At 48.3% G+C, this 19,863-nt stretch overlaps 1 protein-coding gene across 1 annotated transcript; it reads right to left on the minus strand.

Moving 5' to 3' along the window:
- Positions 1 to 1,741: 1,741 nt before the first annotated feature.
- Positions 1,742 to 13,451, minus strand: F2 (coagulation factor II, thrombin). The gene is made up of 13 exons (XM_030559903.1): positions 13,293 to 13,451; positions 10,351 to 10,375; positions 10,105 to 10,155; positions 9,482 to 9,587; positions 9,212 to 9,348; positions 8,583 to 8,822; positions 7,922 to 8,023; positions 6,673 to 6,799; positions 5,958 to 6,125; positions 5,425 to 5,598; positions 5,027 to 5,205; positions 3,218 to 3,288; positions 1,742 to 2,754 (listed from the first exon to the last, which is right to left on the minus strand). The coding sequence occupies exons 1-13, from the start codon at positions 13,380 to 13,382 to the stop codon at positions 2,611 to 2,613; spliced, it is 1,614 nt and encodes a 537-aa protein (XP_030415763.1). The 5' UTR covers positions 13,383 to 13,451; the 3' UTR covers positions 1,742 to 2,610.
- Positions 13,452 to 19,863: the final 6,412 nt, after the last annotated feature.

A 19,863-nucleotide genomic window follows, 5' to 3' on the forward strand; every position in this document is an offset into this window, starting at 1 on the left:
AGCTTCCTACTAAGAACATTCAGGAAGTAGAAAGAAATTGACTTTGCCAGACATTTATTAGTCTATCTAGCACCTTCAAGCTACAGGCCCTGTGAAGTCACTACCAAGAGCAAGCATAGTCCCCATTGTGGATGAGTGCAGTGACACGTCTGCCCCCTTCAAGAGAGGTTACTGAGAGAGAAATGTTCTTACAGAATAGGTAAGTGGCATCCCATGTTCAAAATACTCTCAGCTAGGAATCAAAGCTCATGGGGTTTTCCTCATGTAGCTGTGCAGATGCAAGTGCATCCCAGCCTTCAGAACCACCATTGGAATTACAAGAATCTGTGGTAATACCAGTTTTTGAAGATGGTTGCCATTGGCTGTGATTAGTAAGAGGACATTTCCTCTGGCGGCTACTACCCCATCCCCAAATCCTTGGGCATATTGCATATTTAATGTGATAATTGTTTTCAGCACACTTGTTATTGAATATGACTTGCATATGTTTGAGCTGTATCCTGTGATACTCATGGCACAGAGGGTTTCTGTAGTATATTTCTGCTTCTAGGTTCATCTCTGCTCCCTGAAAAGTTGCTGCTTCATGATCTGTTCTCTAAGCCAGCAGTTCCTACCACAGGGCTGGCATTTAACTAATTGTGACTGAATTTTAATGCATCTCTGAAGAATATAGTTTAAATCGTTACTGTCTGTATATCAATTCTGTGCTGCAGCTTCTGCAGTTGTCTCCCACAGAAATTCTGAGGCTGGAGTTCTAGTGAGGCAGTAACCTGCTACTTAGTGCCTGTAGCGAGTCTGTGTAGTATGGAAGTAATCTCCATTTTATGCTAGTGGCCAGATGGTGTCCATCACTTCCTGCCCCTATTCTGCTCCTGCCAGGCTTTTTATCCAGTTCTTCTAAAAACAATTCTAGGCATAGGGTGGCCTCATAGCTCTATTCCATTGAAAAGGGTATGACAGAGCACTCAGACAATCTGCAGCTGGGGCTAAGTATTGACAAGGTGTAGCTGGATAGTTTGTTTGCTGGAATTGGAGCTACTGCTGTCATCACTCAATTAGTGCTGTGTTGCACTGATAAATTGCCAGTTACTTTCTGGGTTATGGTTTGCCTTTTGCACAAAGTCTCAAAGTAGCCAACTGACTCAGTTCTGCTGTTACGTTATTATATGTTGTAAAATGCTGCATCCATCATTTGTAATTGCCAATTGGTGCAGTAGTGAGTGAAGTAAAAGGAATGCCTGTAAACCTGTACAACACTAACTTTTCACATTATTTTGGAAATTAAGTTCAGAAGCAATTAAGTATCAATGGTAGAAACCAGTATTATCTAAGGTTTTTGCCCTGTGTTGCTTCTGCAGTATAGCTTATTCTTGTCCAATGGTGTATAGTTGGCCCAGGAATTACTTGATAGGTAAAATGTAAGCTGTTAATTAACATACACTAATCAGCCTAATGCAAATATTTCCATCCTATTAGGTAAATTTTGTTTCAAAACAAGTGTGTAACAAGTCAGCCTTTAAAGTGACTGTACCAGACATGAAACTAGTCTTTTTCCTCATTTGCCTACTGTTAGACTAAGTACATTAGAATTGACAACTGTTTTCAGAGCCAGGACATTTTACTCCAGACTCTTGTAAGCAGAGGCCATTAAATGTATAAAACAAGCACCTGATAGCCCTGTAAGTTTTTTGTGGAATTTGACCATTTTAGAGTGTTCCCTTTTTCCATATGGTGGTGCTCTCAGCCGTGTCACACTAGTGAATCTGGGGGAGCAATACTGCTGTAGGAATGACTTTTAGATTACGTAGTGGGGGGTGGGAAGGGAGCCTAGCATCCAGCAATTGTTCTGATGGGTTTAATTATATCCCAGCAGTTGAGAAAAATTAAGTAACCTACTACCTAATGCTTTTCAAAAATGCAACCTTTCCCTTGCAGCATAACCGGTTATGCTGACTACATTGTCAGCTCACGAAGATGGTCAGAGAACAGACCATTTTGGGGATGGGCGGTATGTGGTTCCTGTAGCCACGAGCCCCAGATACCTAACTAGCAAAGTGTTCATCTTCAAATAAACACTGTAGGTATTTGTTTAGGGGGATTCCCATGTCTTCCACTCATAAGATCACCAACTCATCCCTGCAAGGAAGGGGTGACAGTTGCCCCTTGCCTTCCTTTTGCTGAGGGTGTTTTTTTATAGTAGCATTTTAACTGCCCCATTGTAGCAGTTTAGTGTTTCCTTCTCTGTAGGCTCAATCTAGAAGCTTTACAACTGACAGAGCACGTGATCAGGGTCTCTTGGTTTGTAACTTTAGGCATTATCCCAGTTTTAGACTTATCTGCAGGGGCAAAGATTGGCAAGCTGACTTGTTTAATACACATGTTCTTATTAGTGCTCAGGTGCTGGGGCACTAATTACAGATTAGAGTTGGATAGAACCAAGTCCTGTTCTCAGCACTGCCAACATACAAAGCAGGCACAATTGTTGCTATAACCATTTTATTGGCAATGGTGCCAGAGAACACTGCTAGCCATTTTACTTCAGGTTCCTTAGTGTTCATAGTGCTACAAATTAAAGCAGCTGTAAGAGTTGAGATGTGACAGATGCATTCTTTATTGCCCATATTTGTTGATAGTTTTTAGCATCCATTTCTTCAAGCGGAATACATGTGTATAAAATCCGTATTTACCATCACGATCACAGCCTTCTCCCCATGAAACGATCCCCACTTGATACCAGCGGTTATCTACTGGGCTCTTAGAGACAGACAGGAAAACAGATTAGGGCTCTACACCATGCTAGCCTCAGGAGCAGCAGTAGCAGTGAGATTTGTGCCCTAGACAGCCTAGATCTCCAGCTGGGCTAGGTAGAGGTTCAACAGTCATAGTTGTAACCCAGTTGGATGGGAGCCTAACAGTCACCTGTTAGCTGGATACCCAGCTGGCTGAGATACTCAGGCAAGCTATCACTCCCTTAAACTCTTCACAGGTGGTCTCAATGCCTGAAGCTTGATCAGTGTAAAATGGGGCTGGATTATTTCAGGATTTCTCTTCAGTTCAAAACCAGAAATAGAGCTGCTGGTTAGGTAGCTGCAGCCATTTGAGAGAAGCACCTCCCCACTATTACTTCAACCCTCTTAAAATTATAAGGCTTCTGCTGCAACCTCCTCCCAAAGTCTCCTATGAGCAAAACCTCCATGTTAGTGCCTGTTGCACATACCTTCATGACAAAAGGGCCTCCACTGTCCCCCTCGCAAGCATCCCCTCTCTTGGAGTCTTCAGGACTGTATCCTACAGGAGAAGAGGAAAAGGGCTGTTTTCTCTACTTCATTTATACCTTTAATATTCCAGTGATGCTAAGTCTGGGAAATGGTATTAACAGTATGGCCCTTCCTCACCCTGTGTGTGTGTCATAAAGGTACCAGCTTACTTTGAGCTTTTCAGTGGAAAGATACTAATTAAGGTGCTTTCTTATAGCCACCCCCACCTTCTGTTTTCCTTCAACATCTCTGCAATATGTTTCCCATGCTGCTATAATTCCATCTCCTCTCCCCTGGGTTAGTACGTTGCCCCAGACTCCCATCTACTGTGATCTCCCTCCCACACAATAGCTTTGGCCTGGGATATTGTAGGTCCCTACTCTAAGTCCTAGGTTTTTTGAGCAAAATCCAGTCAGTCAGTTTTCTCACATTCATTTAATCCTCTCTTATTTAGTACAGGATCCAGTTGCCCTTATTTAAGATCATCCCTAGCCTTGCTGTACTGTATTCCCCTTAAGACTTTTTGCTATTCTCACCTGATTTCTTCCTATAGCAGGGTGAACCACCCATTTTAATCCAGCCCTCAAGCTCCCACCGGGGAGTAGGGTCAGGGGCTGCTCCACATGGCCCCCCTGGCTCCTACAGGGGAAACTGCTCTGCACACTGCCCCTATTCCAAGCACCGCCCCTGCAGCTCCCATTGGCCAGGAGTTGCAGGGGCAATGTGCAGAGGTGCCTGGCCACACCTCCACGTAGGAGCAACAACATGCTTCTGCAAACCACTTGAGATAGATAGGCACTGCCTGGAGCCAGCACTTCTAAGCCCACCCTCCAAACCCCTCAGTCCCAGCCCAGAGCACCCTCTTGCGCCTGCACCCCTTTCCATGCCCTCCAAGCCCCTCAGTCCCAGCCTGGAGCACGCCTCATCCCCAGCCAGAGCCCATGCACGCACACCCCAGAGTCCTCTCATGCCCCCTCCAACCCCAATTTTGTGAGTATTCATAGCCCGCTGTACAGTTTCTATTCCCGGATGTGGCCCTCAGGCTAAAAAGTTTGCCCACCCTGTCCTATAGTATCAGTATCACCACTGTAAGGGTCAGGACTCTCTGTTGCAGCTCTGGAACAGTCTCCCTCTATTTTCATTATAAGTCTGTTTCCGTGCCTGTAAGTGCTGCAGTCTCTGCCCTCAGCTGGTGCTATTTAACACTAATGTTTTCAGCAATGCAAGTTGAATGAAGCACTATGTAAAACAGTACTATAGTGTAAGCTGGCTCTGGCAGCCCCTGCCTCACATTCAGTATCCTAGGTATTGACCACTAGTACAGCTAAGCCCTCCGAATCCGGTAATGCTGGACTCTGCTAATTCTGTACATTTACAGGAAAGCCCCATTCTATCTCATCTCTCAGCCTGCTGATGCCCAAGACCCTTATTCATGGCTCTCAATTCTTCATCCCTAGCGTGACCAGAGGTCCCAATTTTATAGGGACAGTCCTGATTTTGGGGTTTTTTCCTTATGTAGGCTCCTGTTACCCCCCACCCCCTGTCCCGATTTTTCACATTTGCTGTCTGGTCACCCTGTTCATCCCCTATATAGGCTGGGAATTCCAGAGGCTCATTCATGCCCTGGGCATACTATTTCTTTAGGATAGATCAAAGTTTACTGGGCAGTAATTAGGCTAAATGAACCCTTGCATTATGGCACATGGTACTGAGAGCAACTCTGCCCCCCCATGTGCAGCAGTTAGCTCTGCACACCCAGCAGCACTTACCTGCACAGAACATGTTGTCAGTGAGTTTGATGTTAGTGGATGCCTTGCAGGTATCCTGGCTGACTATGGGGAGGTTCACCTGTTGCAGAACTGAGGGCAGTGCACCCGTGCTAGAGCTCCAGGTCTCATACAGATTTCCCCATCCAGATACCCGCCCTTTGAATCCTGTCAGCATCAGGCTGCAGGAAGAAGCAAAGTTAAAGCACATGGAAATATTACATGTCACCCTTATAGCCTAGCACTGCCCAGACTCTGGAGGGGCACCTCACCAACTGGCTCACCTATTGCAAACCCGCACAAAAGATGCATCCTGCTTTTTCCTAGGGCTTTCCTGATACTTCATGTAGACCCAAAGGAGACATTTGCAGCCCTGCTCCCTGGGGTTGCTTTCTCCTCACCTCTGTACCAGCTCCCTGGTGGGCAGGCACACAGGGTGGATGTGGTCGCTGAAGAGTATGGGTTTCTTCAGGAGCATCAGTGCAATGTCTCGGTCCAGGTTCTCTTTCCAGTTGTACTTGGGATGGATGATGATTTTATCCAGCATGGCGATTTTCTCTATGTTCCTCTCATACCTGAAATGATTCCAACAGAAGGAGAGAAGTGACTGTGCAGCAGCAACAGCTATGAGCTCTGGCGGCTGCTGGCCCTCTGGCTGGCTTGCAGCACCATCTTTCTCACAAGGAAGAGTGGCCCTGGGAGGGGTGCAAACTGCCCTCCGTTTCACTTTAGACTCGGGGATCAGCAGAGCCTCAGTGAGTGGTATCTCCATGGGAATCCACTATAACCTGGGGAAGCATCTGACAGTCTGGTTTCCCATGGGGGTTCCCATAATGCCAGATGACATTCTCTCTAGACCCCAACTTTATTCTCCCACTACACTCATGGGGGACTCCCATCTGCTTCCCCCTCCCTCCCCCATTCAAGTTCTTACTTTGTTCTATGGTGCTTCCCAATCCGCACCAAGATGTCATCTGTGGTAAAGTTCTTGTCCCAGGGTGGGTAAAAGAGGCAGTGGGCAGCAGTAAGGACCCAACGGTCGCTGATGAGGCTGGCACCACACAGCAACTCCTGTGGACTCTTCCTGAAAAGCATCACCTGCCTGGGATGGAAAGAGAAAGTGAGAGATTTACCCAGGGCACTGGCTCAGGTGGCTGCATGCCTTGCAGGAACAGCAGTTTGGCATGACCAGGGAAACCTGCTCTCAATCCCCAGGAGACCATGACAACACTCCCCTAGCATGAGTCAGGTCTAGTCCTTAGGACCCTGGGACCTGGAACTGAGGATGAGTATTCTCCTTGCAATCCTATCTGAAGGGTACTTTTCTCCTGCCACTTTCCCCATCTAATTAGACTTCTAATCCCTACCATGGCCACCAACAGAGACCTGTGCCTGCAGGACTGGAACGATTAGGATGAGGGTGAAACACACAGTCTGCAGAGTGCTTCCCTTTCCATGGCAGCCATGCACTTGGCTCCAAAGGAGAGAGGGCGTCTCTGTCCAGCTGTAGTAGTGCTGCCAAGTCAGCCCCCAGAAGGGGCTATGAGTAGAGGTGGTGCTGGCTAAATACACTGTGCCAGCTGACAGACTCCCGATTTCCCCTGGTCTAAAAGGAAAGACTGTAGAGAAACTGCAGCAACAGTACTTACCAAGGGGCACTGCCAACTTCTGCATTTTCCCCCTTTACAATCCGGCCCCCAATGTAGGATGCCAACAGCTCCTGCTCACTCTTATCAGAAATCTTTTTCTTCTCAAACAGGGGACGGATGCCACAATCTGAAAAACCAGGCAGCCTGTCTCTGTTACTCTACTTGATTTGCAATGCAGGGGACCCGCTCTACAGACAACAACATGCTTGACTGGGAGTAATAGTAGTTGCCTCATTTTTAGGGTTACCACCTGGCTGGTATTTGACTGGCCTGGCTGGTTTTTTTATGAATGTGCCAGTTACCAGAAAAATAAATGTAATTTGCTTGGTTTCTTCCATACGGGTCTAAAGATTTACATTATCACCACACTACACTGGGATATCTAATGTTAAAAGTTTGTGTGTCCAGCTACCCGTGCTGCAGTGTTCCCACTTCCACAGTTTAAGCAATAAGAAATCAAAACTGTTGAAAATATAACAGCTGCCTGCCCCCCAACATGCAAGCACACTGCACCTGCCAGAGAGGGTTTGAGTCATGCAGGAGTGAGGAGTCATGCAAGGCATATTAAACAATGGAAGATCAGGGCGATGGTATGAGTGATCCTACTACTCCCCTGTCCCCAATAAAACAAAAAAAAAAGCTCACATCAGAAACTGCACATTCAGTGACAACTGGCTAAATGAAACAGACTAAAGGCTGGCTGGCAAAATTTGCTGATAAAACAAACGCCCATTTGTTATTGATGATGTTCTCCCTCTAGATACTATAAGTGTCTGTTGAATGGGGGGGTGGCAGAATTGCCTTGTGGTTGGGGTTGTGGCAGGCTTTCCTTGGAGGTGGAAGGGGGAGGGAGTGCTGATTTTTTTGCATTTCAAAAGACAGTAACCCTACTCATTCTCTATTGTGCTCTTGGCTGGGACTGGAAGATCTCCCAAAGCCACCAGTCTTGCACCTTCTCCTACAGCATTTCTTGCTCTGAACCAGGACTGAAGTAGCAGGGATCTCCCCATTGCACCTCCTGCTGGGGAAAGCTGGGACTGTAAGGACTCGGGGCTTCCTCACAACTGGAGGTTAGCTTTGGATGAGTTTTTTAGACAGAAACTAAAATAGTTTTAGCATCCACTTCTGCTTTGAGCAGTAGGCATTTAACAGGCTTTCTTTCCCTGAGGAACAAGGCATTGTGGGAAGGAGCTGCAGCTTCTGCAGCACTTTTGGTCCTATGTTTGTGCCTCCTGGGTCCTTTGCTCACCTGCTTCACCTGAACCAAAAGTTGTAACATCAAAGAAGGTTTGGTGCTCTTGGGTAATGGTCCGCCCTGCTATTACGTCGTCCATCTCATCCAAAGACCTCACTGAGAGAGACAGACAGAGATGTTGAGAGGCAAAGCTCCAACGTTTTACATAGGACTTCAGAAGTGGCACCATCCCTTCCAACACGTAGTGGGGTTGGTGGAAGTATTGCTTTTTTAAGCAAGATCATTGGTTCACTAATTCTCCTTCCCAACCTCTGCCCAACAGGTGAACTAATAAGCACCATCCAGTTAGCTGGAATGTGGTGGCACATATTGACGTGATGCAGGGGGATGGGGTTGTCAGTCAATAAAGGGCTCCTCAAACCTCAGGCATAGTCTTACATGTGTACATATATACCATGTGACCCACACATGCATGACTTAATGTAAACAGATGAATCCCATACATGTAGCCTCCCATGAGGCTGTGGCCTACCCACTCCTCACCACAATGCCCCTTCACCACAGTACTGTATCCTCCTGGCTATTGTGAATTTCTCCCACCCTGCAGGCCCAAGATCCCCATGGCAGCCCCATACCCACTGACACGTCTCACCACAGTAGTGCAGGTCGCAGTACTCAAAGGTAGTATTTGGATGATCCACATAACACCAGACACCTTCATCATCCCCATCAGGATTCCGGCAATAATTCTCCACCAGCTTCACTTCTGGGAGAAACATAATTCCATGGGACAGCTCCTTTGCCTTGTCTGAGGCCCATGGCAAACACTTGGCCCCAGAGACAGTGACAGAGAGATTCCCATCGTAATACAGCCCTTTGTCCATTTCACATGGCTCCTGTGTTCTGTCCAGTGGAGGAGTCCGGGGAATAAATGGAACTGTGGTCTTGTCTTGACCTGAAAGAGAAGGAGCAAGACAGCCATTATCGGACTCATGGCCCTGCAGTGGGAAGTGCTGGTGTCTGGCTACAGACCAGATTCCAGCAGGCCCCAGAGCACTTCACTATGTCCCATCACTCCACTATGTCTGGGGTCCCCACCCTGTATCCCATGGGATGCCCCACACTGCCCAGGAGCCCCCTTCTCACCAGTGAGGCACCTGGGGGTGCTGTGTCACTCAAAGTAAAATGAAGCATATCTTCATCCCACTTCTCTGTGCCTTCCAAGTCCTCCCGCACCCACTCTCCACAGACCCTCCCCTTTCTTGAGGTCCTTAGTATCAGCATTAGAGTAAATTTTTCCCTCCCAGGGAGCGGGGTATCTCAGGGCCCAGTGTCGAGGCTCACCACACACTGGAACAGCACACTCTTCCCATCGCACTGCTGGGTCTCGGGTGTAGCACCAGGGGCCATTTGGGTTGTTGTCTGGGTTCCTGCAGTAATTCTTGGTGAGATTGGCATCCGGATGGGTGGTGATGTTAAACCTATGAGAAAGGAGTGATGAGGTAGCTAGCAGCCTAGAGAACCTCTTCAGTCTGGGTTGTGGTCTTCCTCACAACCTAGCTCCTCCAACCAGAGCTGGGATATAGTGTGTGTGGAAGAGGGTTATGGACTTACTCAGGTCTGTGAGGGAATTTGCTTGTCCAGAACTGACATTCAATCCCCGACTTGGTGACAGAAATTGTCCCTTGATAGTTCTGTCCACTGCCTGAGACACAGTTTCCTGCCAAAGTCCCAAGAGAGGGCAAGTCAGACCCAGAGGGAAATCAGAGGCATTATTTTCATAGAGTCCATAGGTACCAGCCTACAAATCCCTGACATGGGTTCTCACATACATACACAGACCCACCTTAAACAAATTTTACCCCCAGATCATCCTGACGGACTTCACTTCTGTATCTCAGTGCCTTGATTTGGAGCTGGAGGTAGTAGTGAGGAACTGGATCCTCACTAGAGCTGGCGGCAGCTGGGCATCTATCCTATGCTATTCCAAGGGGGAATCCAGGGTTTTTGGGATGTTAAAGAAAAAAGTGTTTGTGGGGGATCAATATGGCAGGAAAGTCTAGGGGGCTCTGCCTCCCCCTCTAAGTGCTGTTGCTACCCCTGATATTGTCCATCTGACGACCTTCCCGCTTCTTTAGAATTTCCTCCCAAATTGTGCTGGAAGCAGGTTTCCAGGAACTCACCATCTACAGGTTTCCAGGAACTCACCATCTACGAGGTCTCCAAGCCCCTCTTACCTGCCAGACACTCATCCAGAGCTGTCCTGAGCTTCCTCTGGGATTCACATTCTAACAAACAAGAGCAAGAAACCTGTCCGGTCAAAGGCTCTCCAATGAGCACTGCAGCTCAAGTCAGCATGACATATGAGAGGCTAGAACCCTGGGGAGTGGGCCTGGCTAATGAAGCTAGGGAGCCAGCTCTTCCGGGTACAGCAGTACAGCCTGTGGGACATCAAAACATTTGCAGGACTTGAACCAACTTACCCCTGTATTTCCTCCAGAATTCATCCTGCAAAACAAATGCAAACACTTAGGATCTGAGTAATGGAGCCTCAGCCCTGCCTGAACTTCTGCAATTCAAACCAAAGCCAGACACCATCTCAGTAAGAGAATGTTCCTTCTTGGTAAACGGAGCAAACTCTGGCCCTGCTGAGATCAAAGACACTGGAGCACAACAGAGAGAAAGTGACACTGAGTCATATGCTTTCCTGTCAAATTCTGGGGCTACCTATCCTATCACAGCCCTGCCCCAGTGGAGGCCATTTGAAAGCAGCCAATTTCACTTCTGCCTAACCTATCTCAGCAACACCAGTTTCCAGCTGTCAAATCCTCTTCAAGCAGCATACTGCCTTGAGAACTACCCCACTTGGAGAGTAGCAGGGGACTGCAGACAAAGCAATTCAGATGAGGAACACTGGCAGTAATGGCCTTTCCTGTGGTCAGCTGCCTTCCCTCTCCATTCTGGGCTTGAGGTGTCTAAGTTTACATCAGCCAGCCACAAACTCCTCTCTGCTTCCATCCCTGCAGGGTCAGGCACCAGTGGCAAGCATTATCTCTATGATTTATATTACACTAGTAACACAAATGTGCTGGGTGCTGCCTAAACATGTAGTAAGGGACAATCTCTGGTGCAAAAACCTTATAAACTGGAAAGACAAATAACTGACAAAGCTTGGGGGCAAGGGATACATCATAAGCAAAGGAGTCAGGGGCTGATTGGTAGCCATCTTGTATAGACTTATCTACAAGGCGTGTTAGTCCTTGCTAGAAGGGTATACATTCTAGTATACACAAGCATGCTGCACACTAACTGGCTTGTGTGGACCCTGCTGGTGTGTACTAAGAGTGTGTATAGGGTTGCCAGATGACCAGTTTTCAACTGGAATGACTGGTCAAAAAGGGATCCTGGCGACTCCAGTCAGCACTGCTGTCTGGGCCGTTAGAAGTCCAGTCAGTGGCGCAGCGTGGCTAAGGCAGGCTCCCTGCCTGCTCTGGCTCCACGCAGCTCCTGGAAACAGCTAGCTTTTCCCTCCGTCTCCTAGGTGGAGGTGCAACCATGGGGCCTCTGCATGCTGTCCCCACCCTAAGTGCCAGCTCTGTAGCTCCCATTGATTGGGAACCACGGCCAATGGGAGCTGTGGGGGCAGCGCCTGCGGAGCCCCCAGGGCCATGCCTCCTCCTAGGAGCCGGACATGCCGGTCACTTTTGGGAGCCACCTGTGGTAAGTACTGCCTGGATCCCTGGAGCCTGCATCCCTCACCCCCTACTGCACCCCAACCCCCAGCCCTGAGCCCCCTCACACATCCGAACTCCCTCCCAGAGCTTGCACCCCTTCCCTTCCAAACCCTTTGGCCCCAGCCCGGAGCCACCTCCTGCATCCCAAACTCCTCATCCCTGACCCCACATCAGAGCCCGCACCTCCACCAGGAGCCATCACCCCTGCACCTCAACCCCCAGTCTGGAGCCCACATGCACTCTGAACCCCTCATTTCTGGCCCCACCCCAGAGCCCATACTCCCCTTTCACAGCCTATCCCCCTGCTCGGAGGCCTCAGCCCAGAGTCTGCACCCCCAGCCAGAGCCCTCACCCTCTCCCACGCTCCAGCCTCCTGCCCAGCCCAGTGAAAATGAGCGAGAGCGCAAGGATGGGGGATAGCGAGTGATGGAAGATGAGGGGATGGAGTGAGTGGGGGCAGGGCCTCAAGAAGGGGTGGGACAGGGAGCAGGGCAAGGATGGTCAGTTTTCTGCAATCAGAAAGCTGGTAACCCTAAGTGAACATTAATGTAGTCCTGTTTCAAAGGTGCACTAGGGAACTTTAGTGTGCACCATCATGGGCCAGCTAGTGTGTTACACGCTAGCTCGCACTAGAATTTACACCCTTCTGGTGTGGACTAATGCAGATTGTAGGCAAGCCTGTAGTTTCACTTATTTTAAAATACATACACATATACAAACACACACACACATATACATTATATAAAAACATCCTCAGCTATGGCATAACTAGATATTTTCAGGCCTGTTTTGTTCTGCTGAATGCTCGTTAGTCTCAATTTAAAAGCAAATGAAAGACAATTGAGCAAGCTTAGTTTAACTGGCCTAAAAATTGAAAATAGGCCCAAATCCCCATAATGTGCACGTGCTCCATTAGGATCAGCAGGAGCCGAGAAGCAAGCATGTGCTCTGTTTGCAGGATAGGGGCTGTGGCTGTTCGGAAGTCTTGCTTTTGTATTAACCCTTATTTGCTTAGTAAGTTAGATTTTTTTAAATCTCTGCCTTTTTTTATTTGAGGTCCCCATCTCGTAATCAGACCTATTAACTCCAACCCCTGGGTCTCTACCCAGATTGTACTTTAACCTAGACCTAATTCCTGTGCACACTTACCTGTTTTCAATTAATTTTTCATTTTTTGAATATTTTGCTCTTCCCTGTATCAACTAAGAGTTAGTTTCCTTGTACAGACCTTTCCCAGCTGTCTTGCACCTTACCCCCAGCATACACTCATTTACACTCATTGTGATGCTCATTTTTTTCCAAATAGAACTAAATATACCCAGTTTCCCTCAAAGTAACCTCTTACACCCAACCTCCACCAAGCTGCATCCCCCACAGTAAGGAGGATGGGGCTTGTCAGGCACCTCTCTTGAGTTTTCCCCTCTCGCTCTGTCAGACAGGACGGCTCCCAGGACTGTAAGGGTGCTGCCACCAGAACCTCTCTGACCTTTCAGGAGAGGAAGGTAGTTCCTGCCCTAATTAGGAAATATGTCATAGAACCAAAGTCATTCCTTGAAGTGGGTCTGGGAACACACTGGACCTTGCCTTGGCAGCTCCTTGATGAACCCTTTAGAAGCTATGATCCTCAACTATCTGGTCTCTCCTCATGGTATCCATATGAAGGAACATTTCCTGGGAGTGGCTGTACATACCGTGCGAACAGTGGACTCGAGGGCTTCATAGGCTTCCTCATAGCTACATTTCTCTTCTAGACACTCCCGTTCCAGGTTGCCTTTGAGCATCTCTTCCAGGAATCCCTTGTTGGCACGTCGCGGGCGCTTGAGCAGGGAAAGCGCTTGCTGCTGCTCAAGGAAAACTATCAAACCAGAACACTGACCAGTCACTTGACAAAGAGATGGAAGAGAACTGTTTCCTTTGCAGGCTCTGCCTGTCCCGTTATGGGTCTGAATCAGTGAACACACACAGACAGCGAGTCTCTCCTACTGCTTGATCTCTAGTGGAATACGGAGGATGAAAGAGGCTCAACAGCACCTATCCAGTTCACCTTGAGGCCCCATGCAGGATTAACCTCCCTGCAATCTATGAGCTAAGGCTGTGACCAGTCCTAGATGCCCCAATGGCTGGGGCCTCCACCCTTCCCTGTACATTTCCTTCGGCAAGGCTGCTCCATTAGTTCACTACTCGGCCAAAGTCTGCCTGCTTGGAGCATCAGCACTCACTGGCTTTGTACTGCCACATACTGGCAGCTGTTTCTCTCACTCTGGTGTGTGTCTTTTTGCAATCCCAGCTCAGTAGGATATGCTGGGGAATCACTTCCATCTGCCTGTTCAGAGACCCTGACTTCCAACCTAGCTTCAGCCTTCTCCCATTCCTCTGCATAGCAGTGGAGAGAGGAGACCATCAGAAGGTCCTGTCTGAGGGGACCCTGCCCCCACATCAGGGAGAGACAGGAATGAAGAAGCAGAAGCCCTAATGGGGAACAAAGGAGGAGCACCAGGAACAGGGACACAGTATATTGCATATGCCTGGGAGTGAAATAGGGCCTAGCCTGTACTACATGTGTTGTTCGGACAGCCAGAGGGGTAAAGGCAATGTGGAGAATAATAGCCGCCCTCTCCCCCACCATAAATAAAGCAGGTCACCAAGAGAAAGTGAGTCCCTGGTCCAGGAAATGCCACATGTGGCCAGCACAAGGCGCAGGACTGATTAAGATACCCCTTCCCTCCCCCCAGGTTAATTCATGCTCCAAGACAGGGGGCTTTGAAATATACAGTCAGAATAACCTAGCACAATCCACTGAATTGTAGTAGCCAGCCACTCTCCTCACCCCATCCAGCTCCTTCCCCAGAAACTGGGGACTGCTGCTTCTCCTTACACAGCAACAGGGAAGCCCTGAGCGCTCTCTCCCCACTTCTTAGCAAGCGAGTGCCTACTGTCTTAGCTGGAACAAACCCCTGGCCACTCCAGGGACTGTCAGCCACTCATACAGGCTTCCCCTAACAGCTGCAGCTAGGGAATGAACAGTCCCATTCATTTTCCTCAGCCTCCCATCACCCCTGCCCTTCCCTCGATACTCAATGAGCCCTTACCCCTGTCATGGCTCAGCACGAGGTGCAGAAGACAGAAAAGGAGCAGGCTGCCCAGCACTCTGACTCTGCTGTGCCTCATGGTATATGCCTCAGCTGCAGGGGAAATGAAGAGGGAGCAGGACAAGAGAAGTCCCAGCCCTGCCTGGGTTAATGTTGAACCAACATGAAGAAATAGGACCCAGGAGGTCAGGGTGTGTGGTGTGTCAGGGACAGCTGTCCCTCCTCCACTTGGCTTCTCTCCCTCCCCTTTGTGCATTTTCACTTTCAACCATTTTACTGGTCTGAGCAGCACAATAAAACAACAATAATTATACCACCTGGCTCTGATATAGCGCTGTCATAACCATCACCACACTGGGCAGGCCAAACACTTCAAAGATGAGTGACTGCAGCCTCACAACTGCCAGGAGGTCACAGATGGGGAAATGGAAGCAGATGGAAAGAGAAGGATGCTCCCAGGCACATAGCGAGCCAGCAGCAGAGCCAGAAGAGCCCAGCCCACCTTGGTGAGGTCACTGCTAGATCAACAGAGCTGAAACAATTTCTCCCAAGCCATCTTTGCTCCCATCTTCAGGGCCGTAGCAACAAAGAACGTGGCCCCCTCCAAACATATGTCCAGGGCCCCTTACAATGCAGAAACTGGAATGCGGTATTTATTTTATACAATATACAGGGTTCATATTATGTATACATAGACCTACAGTGTACATGTATTCCGTATTTATGCAAAGCGCTTCTTTCGAGCCTCATTCTCCGCAAATTGGTTAATCAATGCGTCATAGTCCAGAGATCTGGCAATCTGGTTTTCGACTGAGATAACTGCAAGCGCAGAAAGCCTGTCATCTGTCATGGTTGAGCGCAGGATATTCTTGATCAGTTTCATTCTGCTGAAGCTCCTTTCAGCACCAGCGACAGTAACTGGTGTGGTCAGAAGAATTCTGATGCAAATGCAAAGATTCGGATATATATCCTGAAGGCTGTTCTTGTATATGTACATTAAAAAATTGTTTGCCGTGACAAGTCCTCTCTCTTTCTCGATGACATAAATAAAACGATTCAATTCCATTATGAGTTCGTTGGCATCAATGTCTCCCATTTTTCTTTCAAAATTTTTGCTGTGATTCTCCAGTTCATTTTCTCTGTGACGCTGCTTCAGGCTGTTAGCGTTGTACAGAAATCCAAACAACTTATACCACTCCACGAGTTGGTCAAATCGCGACGAAACAGAAGATATTGCCTGATCAGTGAGAACAAGAAAGAACTGCGATTTGAATTTTTCTTTGGCAGAAAGACGACTCGAATCATCAGCACATTTGTAATCAAACATTCTCTTCTTACGTCGCACCTGTTTCTGGAAACACCTGCTCAATGCCCATATGCTCTGCTATTTCACGTGCATTTGTGACCACAGAGTTATATCCTGTATTTCGATAGTCTTCCAAAAACTTAATTGTAGCACCGACTTCTGCCTGCAGTATGTCAATTGACACATCTGGTGACTGAATTAATTTGCTGGTTTTATTGACGTGAAATAGTATATCGTACCACGTGTACACAGTCAGAACAAAAGGCCACGTAGTAACATGGTCTAAAAGCGCACCGGCATCTGTTGCTGTATTGCCATCTTTCTCTTCGAGCGCATATTCTCGCAAAGATGACAAAGCATTGCACAATTCTTCAAGGTGATAACGCAATGGCTTCACAGCATCAATTCTTGACTCCCAACGAGTGTCCGATAATGAGTACTTGTGAACCTCCGTCTTTCCTCGTTAAATGGAAATTCGTAACTTTCATTCTGCTGCGGTGGGCCACGTGCAACAATGTCACACACTTGCCTGTCCGATATTATAGACAGCCAATCTCCTGGATCATCAGTCAGTGGTTCAGATTCAGATACTTCTTTCCCGGCAGCAGCTGGAATATCTGTCACAGTTTGTTTGGTAGAACAACTGGCTTCACCTTCGACCTCACTTGAAGCACTTCTGGATACTTCTGGATACGATTCGTCACTGCTAGCGCTGTCCGTTTCATGTGCCTGTACCTGTACGTTGGATTGCAGCGCAAAATACGTTGACAACTTTGGAATTTTCTCAAGTTCCTTCTCAGCATCTTTTGCTGCCTTTCGTTTACTAGCTCCGCTCTTATACATTCTCTTAGACATCACAAAGCACGCTTCTGCTTTGGAAACGATAAAAAACTAAACAACTAAATTAATAACATTTATCTGCCGACCGCCATTATGAACGCAAAAACACATTCTTTGAATGGGTCCAACTAAAATTCGAAACTGACCGACAGACAACTGATGTAGCCAATAGCACTATGATGTATCATAATGACTTCATGGTTTTGTCAGTAAAACCGACATGGATTGTGCAATAGCATCAATAAATGTCACTTATCTAGTTATACCTTACATTTTTTTTTTGCCACTTTTAGGGGCCTCCTTCCTTGCGGGGCCCCCTCTGGTCAGAGGGTACGGAGGGCGCTCACTACACCTTTGCCCATCTTGCCCCACCACTTCCCCATCACATGGTCTATGTCTACACTATGAACTACGAGTGTGATTCCCAGCTCACTTACACATACTCACGCTAGCTCGAGGAAAGCTAATGCAAATATAAATAGCAGGGTAGCTATGGTAGCATGGGTAGCGGCCACATGGCTCTGACATGCTGAGTACTTGCCCACAGGGTTCAGACAGTTTGTACTCAGCACGGCTGAACCACGTGTATGTGATCTGGGAATCACCTGCCTACCCCATAGTGTAGACATAACCCTAGACTCATTGTCAACACTTCCCCTCACATCCAGGCTGACACCAACTCTCCCTGTTCTTTCCTCTTTTCTCTGCCTATCACACATTTGTCAATACCCTGGTCATCTGTGATTGATGCAGCCCCCTTCTCTCTGGCCTCCCCAGTACTCATCCCTAACTTCCACTTCATCGAAAATGCAACTGCAAGGATTCTCTCCCTTACTCACCAATTACAAATGCATCCCTCCCCTCTGGGGATCTCTCCACTAGCTCCCCTTTACCCATCACATCCAGTTTAAACTTCTCATCCTTGCCTCCAATGTCCTACACAGCTCCAGCATAGTCTTCATCCTGGCTCATTTCTTAGGGTCTCCTCTTAGCCCCTTGCTTCACCAAGGATGCCAACACCACCACTCCCTTCGTTTCCTAGGCCCACGCTCACTCTCCTCCATGTGGCCCCTCACACATGAAGCAACCTCCCAGTCCATGTGTGCCAGCCTCCCCTGCCCCCCCAGCTCTCTGCCTCCAAACCCTTCCCAAAGACTCATTATGATCATTAAGATCAAGGTCAGGATGAAGACCACCTACCCCTATGCTCGCCCTCTCCTCTGAACTTGTTGGGCGTTGCATCTTGAATTCCTGAGCAGGGACTGGTCCCTATATAAATGTAACAGAGTCAATGCTTTAAGGAAGTTAACTTTCTCCCAGCTCTGCCCCATGGCATAGCCACAAGCCTCCCATTCAGGATTCAACCATTTCTTCTCCTCTCTGAGCACCATAGCTGGTGGTCTGCCAGAGAATCAGCTCCCCTCCCCACACTGCCAAGGAGAATGAGCGGGTGGCAGCTGCTGCTAGAGCCCATTGGAGTTCTTTCCAGTTAGTTTAATAAAGCAATTCCTGATACAATCCCCCCGCCCCAGGGGGGCACAAAGTGGGCAGTGCTGGAGGCCCCTTTTATCCTACATGAGTGAGACAGGGGGCATGTACTAAAGGGAGCCCAAAAAAGAAAGGAGATGAAAAGATTCTGCCAAGCAAGAAACTAGTCAGGTGGACAGATAAGCCCGGGAGATGCAGGGGAGGAATCTGCTGAGAACAGGAAGGCAGGATTAACCTGAGAGCTGTGAAATCAAAATGAATAACGAACCCAAGAAAGATCTAGTACTTCATACAGCATGTTAAAGAAAAGCAATGTGGCCATCACCAGCGTGAGCCTCCTGAGAGCGGGGCCTGTAAAAGTAACATGGGACAGAGCACAGAAAATGGGGCTGCCAGAGCCTAGGGGACAGTGGCTCAGCATGAAGCTGTTATGTCCCTCTGCGCTCATGGAGTATTTTTCCAGTATGTGCATTGGATACATCTTCTAACTACTGTTTACCTCCATGGGGGGAGTGCAAATATTAGTATTAGAGCAGCTGGAGAAATAACTCTTCAGCCAGGGGTACAAAGAGCAGTTACCTAGGCTCCCTCCCCCACCTGAGAACAGGGGTTCTGGGGAGAAGAGAGTCACACCCGGAGGCATTTGGAGAAATCCCCTAGGACTCCCTTAGGAAACAGCTGAGATGCCCTGGGTCAGAGATCAGCCTGTAAACAGCCTATGTTACCTAAAGAGCATGAGCAAATCATCCCCAGAGAGAGAGAAATGCAGAGGGGCTGGGGAAGGAAGGAGTGTGAAGGCAAAGGAGAACGTACACCATTGGGACAGTTGGGGAAATAGGGCCATGAGCTGCAGCCAGCCAGAGCCTCTCTCGCACAGGGGGAGGTGTCAATAACATTAGCACACAGTATTTTCCAAGTCCCAGCTGGGGGCAGGAGGATCTTGCCCAGCTGATTAACTGCACACAGAGGGGGAGGGGAGAAGAGGCTACTGGTAGTACCTATGCTCAGTCATTGTGCTCTTTCACACTCCCTACAAGTCTGTTTGATTTTTGGGCCTGAGCTCCAGGACTGCAGTGACCTTAGGGCCCCTTTCACTGAGGCAAGATGGTCTGGCCCCACAGGGTGGGAAAGCAGAGCCCCCAGGCTATCACCTCACACCAAAGCATTGGAGGAAGGTTAAGGTGTCTCTATGCTACAGCTAGGCCATTCACAGCTGTCTTGCTTATTCTCTCCTGTCTTTCCAGATCAGCTTGAGGTCAGCACAGGGAGTAAGAGACTCAACAGCAGGTAAGGGAGACTGCAGTTTGCAGGTATCCCTGCAACTGTGCCTCACTCCCCAGGAGCCGTGGCAGAGGACAGATGCCTGGCTCAAACATGGCTCTCTCTGTGTCATTAAGGTCACTTTGCAACTGTGTCAATATTTGACAAATGCAGAGAGCTGGGCCAGTCACCTGGAGTTAGAGGAGCAGGAACATACTAAAAGTACTAATCTTTCTAGCTTCAAAAACAACCTTCACCCACACAGTTTAGCAGCAGCGC

This window comes from Gopherus evgoodei, chromosome 4 (genome assembly GCF_007399415.2).
Source record: "Gopherus evgoodei ecotype Sinaloan lineage chromosome 4, rGopEvg1_v1.p, whole genome shotgun sequence".
NCBI lineage: Eukaryota > Metazoa > Chordata > Testudines > Testudinidae > Gopherus > Gopherus evgoodei.